Source organism: Chrysochloris asiatica, unplaced genomic scaffold (genome assembly GCF_000296735.1).
Source record: "Chrysochloris asiatica unplaced genomic scaffold, ChrAsi1.0 scaffold00403, whole genome shotgun sequence".
Taxonomy (NCBI): domain Eukaryota; kingdom Metazoa; phylum Chordata; class Mammalia; order Afrosoricida; family Chrysochloridae; genus Chrysochloris; species Chrysochloris asiatica.
The window spans coordinates 1150356-1154533 of NW_006408921.1; the positions used below are offsets into that span (position 1 = coordinate 1150356).

The 4178-nt window shown below is 40.7% G+C and overlaps 1 protein-coding gene across 1 annotated transcript in view; it reads right to left on the bottom strand.

The window, feature by feature from the left end:
- Positions 1 to 3875, bottom strand: part of RALGAPB (Ral GTPase activating protein, beta subunit (non-catalytic)) — a 137172-nt gene extending 133297 nt beyond the window's left edge. Inside the window, exon 1 of the mRNA XM_006876640.1 lies at positions 3690 to 3875. Coding sequence (XP_006876702.1) covers positions 3690 to 3875 — 186 coding nt within the window. The remainder of the gene's footprint in view (positions 1 to 3689) is intronic.
- Positions 3876 to 4178: the final 303 nt, after the last annotated feature.

Genomic DNA, 4178 nt, shown 5'->3' on the forward strand with positions numbered 1-4178 from the left:
AGAAATATTTTTAACTGATGGTATATGGAGGGGATTATAATCAATGTAATGAAACAAGTTATATGAATTGTTGAATGTGAAACTGATGATGTATCCTGTAAACTTTCACTCAATCCACAATAAAAACCTTAAAAAAAAAAGAATTATCGGATTCCGGAAAAGGAAGAATTGAGTTGAGTTTCTGGAAGAAAATTTTCTTAACATCCTGAAAAGAAAAGCATTCAAGAAGCTCAACGAACCCCAGGAAGGATAGACCCTAAAAGACAATCACCAAGACATATAATAATCAAGCTCTCCAAATACAAAGATAAGGACAGAATCCTGAAAGCAACTAGGGAAAAGAAAAGTATAACATAAAAGGCAAGCAAATCAGATTAAGTTTGGATCTCTCAACAGAAACCATGAAGGCAAGATAGCAATGGGGAGACATATATAACACCCTGAAAGAAAAAAAATTGCTACCCAAGAATCCTCTACCCATCAAAGCTGTCAATCAAATACAATGATGTAATCAAAACATTCCAGGATAAACAGAAGCTAAGGGATTTTGCCAAGGCCAACCCTGGTATGAATAATATCCTAAAGGGTGTTCTGTGAACTGAGAACCAACAAGAACAGACAACAACTAGAGAAAGACGTACATAGCAGCGTCAGCCTGAACTCAACTGACAAATGGAAGAGTCAAGAACAGAATAAAATTATAAGAACAGAGGATCTGAGAGGTCAGTCTATGGTCAAAACAATTACAATGTGAAAAAAAGTAAACACAGAGAAACAGGTGGTGGGAAGGTCACGTAGATTACAAGATAAAATAGACTGTCTTAAATGGAGGGAAGAATTAATGAAATATAAGGTAACCACAACAATGGGGATGAGGTGGGGGGTTTAGTTCGGGTGTTGGGGAGGGCAAAACAAAAAGGGGGAGGAGACAGAAGAACAAGATAGAGGAATACTGAGACAGGTTTGCATGGCCTAAGTGAGACAGAGGTAAATAGTGATGCATGCTCAACCTTGGAACAACAGGGCTCTGGGATACAGGGATCTAGGCATAACTTGAAGAGGGTAAATAATACTAAAATGCTTGACTGTCTTATGAATATTAGTTTCCCTTGCCTACTAATGTAAAAGAGACACCTGAGTGGGATAGAAAGGAATGTTGGGAAACATGATTAGACAAAATTTGCAAGCCCATCTTCAGCCTATAACTGATCGGAATACCTAAAAGGGGTTCTAGAACTTGCTCAGCGAAATAGGCCTCTTGCAAAGCCTTTACAGAGTATAGGACCTTAGGTGGAATCCTGAGTCCCATCCTAAACCTTATGAGGTGGGACATTCCCACCAGAAAGGACAAGCAGACTAGTCTGGAACAGCTAGAGCAACAGAAGATACATCTTCAAAGAAAGATCATCAGGAAAAAAACAAAATAAAAATGTCAGCATGACTGGCTACTACAAGAATAAGCAAGCTATTTGCCACAAGCCATTAAAGAAAGCAATCAAGTTCCTTCAGGACAAACTCCCCTCCAAGACAGAAACTCAAACGGAATACATAAAGCAGCATGTAAGCTTGCTGGCGACCACATTGGTCAACTGATGAGTTGAAGAGGGGAAAAGGCAACAATGAAGAAATGGGCTGAGTTCAACCACAGTCCATTGACTCCTGTTGACCTGGAGATGAGAGAGAGAAGAGCAACAGCTGGTTGGTTCAAAGTGTGGTGAAACCTGAAGACACTTGAGCCCATGGACAAGAACATAGCCACAGAGGGCTGGAGCTGAGAGTGAGGCATTCAGCTGATATGAAGTGAGGGGAGATGCACAAGAACACCCAAACCTGCAGACAGTACCCATCTGACGTAGCCTCGATGGCTCAATAATCAGAACCTGATTAGAAGAAGATTACCAAAAAAAAAAAAATTTTTTTTTTTTTTGATAAAAGAAACAAGGGTAAATTGATACAATTTGATGAACCTGACCTATCCTCAGAGAGGTAGTTACTCTAAATACCAACAGAGAGGGAAGGAGTCTTCAAATCAAGTATCAATGCTATCCCCTCTGTACACAGGGTAGATAGGAACGGGAAACTTACACATTGGCTACCTAAAATGAGGGGGCGATAAAGGCACGAATTGACTGGCTTACAAGGTTTCAAGAGGGAATTTAAGAGTATGGGGGGAAAGAAAGAGTCCCCACTGAATAGATTTCATCTTGTCTGGATGGGTCTAGTGAAAAGAGATGGGGATAAGATTCATATGATTCAATAGTGAATAATTGTTATCATGACTAATTGTGACTGTCACGATTGCAAAGGTTGAAGTTTTGTAACAAAAACAGGGGAGTGGTTAATCTTACAGTCCAGAAACAAAGGATCCTAGGACCATCAAAGGAGAAGAGCACAAGCAGAATGCAGGACCTTATCCAGAGAAGCAGATATGCCAGAGATGGAGGCAGTGATAGGGGCATGGAGGGGGGGAGCGGCTGATGACTCTAGATTCATGGGAAGAGAGGGACTAAGAGCTGGTGGCCAGGAGGCTGACTTGCAGAATGTGCCCTTTGGAAATGTAAATTATTATGTATGCCTGTTTTTTTTTGTTGTTGTTTTTTTAAATAAAAGCTAAACTGGATAGAGAGAAATACTGTTAACTGATGGCACAAGGAGGGTATTATAATCAATGTAATGAAACAAGGTGTATGATCTTGTGAATGTAAAACTGATGATCTGCCCTGTAAACCTTTCACTTAATCCATAACAAAAACTTAAAAAAAAAAAAAAAGCATATAGACCTATATGAAGAATATGCCAAGAAACACTAGTTTCACATTTTTATATTTTTTGTTTAATAAAGGTTTCTATGATTTTAAAGCAGTATTTTTTAACTTAGCTCGGGGTATATATCTAACATCTCCTTTATGAGAAACCAAGAATTGAAATACACACACACACACACAAAACCCAACAAGGTCTGAGAAATAGAGAACAGGTTTTGGTAAATCAGAGGCCTGAAGGCTGCATGAGAGTTTCCACACATACAGTGGACCAACTTCTAATCCTTTATCTTAGCCAGTCCTCATACTAGTAAGCTCCTCTATCACTCTATTCCCAGGCCTGTCCATTATTTCCCACTGGCATCTTAACTGCAACCTAATCCCCTGTACTCAAGGGTGAAGGACCAGCTCCAGGCCACGTCACTCCAAAAACCCCTTATCTTTAAGGGCAGCAGACACAACCCCAGTTCCAACCACCTGAGTTCATAGTCAGGAGGGTTTAGCTTTCTGCAGTATTTTAAACCTGGAAGTCACGTAAAAATAGGCAGGGATGGGGACATGGGAGACTTCAAACTCAGCACGTTCAGAGGTAGCAATGAAGGAGTTCCAAAAACACCTCTGAATGGATATTCTAACAGATGTCCATAGAGCCCAGCTTTAGGGAAAAGGCCTGACACTTGAGTGTTTGGGCACAGAGATCATGTGGAGAAATGGGTCTGGCTAAAGGAAGCCCCAGTAGCAAGATGGTACAACCTAGTCCTTACTATCCTCACAAACTCTGAGCCCTAACCTTCAAATCAAATGTTTAAAAGAAAAAAATTATCACTACAATAAGCAAAAAGTCCATAAAAAAAGCCAACATTAAATAAACTGTTCAGTAACACATTTATATTTTTGCAGAGCAGAATTAAATGAAGAAGCACTTACTTCTTTGTCAGTTTTTAACAAACACTCACTACCAGTCACTGATGGAGTCCCTAAGGCCTGCCCAAGGGGACGGACGACTGCGTTTGCCACCTCTCGCCCAACGCTCTCCGGATAGCTGTGCAGCACACTGGTATGGCCCTGATCATTCTGAATCACCAAATGCAGCGACCTCCACTCAGAGTACATCGTGCCACTAAAGTACTCTCCAAATGGCACCTGAAAAGACAAAACACAATCACATATCAAATTATACTTCTATAAATAAATAAACTGTATTTAACTCTACATGCCTCTACAAGATCGAGGAGAAAATCTAACAAAATGTTTTGGGAATCTCCCCAGATATCCTCTTAAGAAGACTGGTAGGAAGGCAGGTTCTGAGAAGCGGCTGTGGGAGCACCTCCTCAAGAGCCCTCAGAGGTCCTGGTGCAGAGTAGGGGCAAATGGCCACTGTGCAGGGGAATAAGATGATCAGATTTGGGACACCTA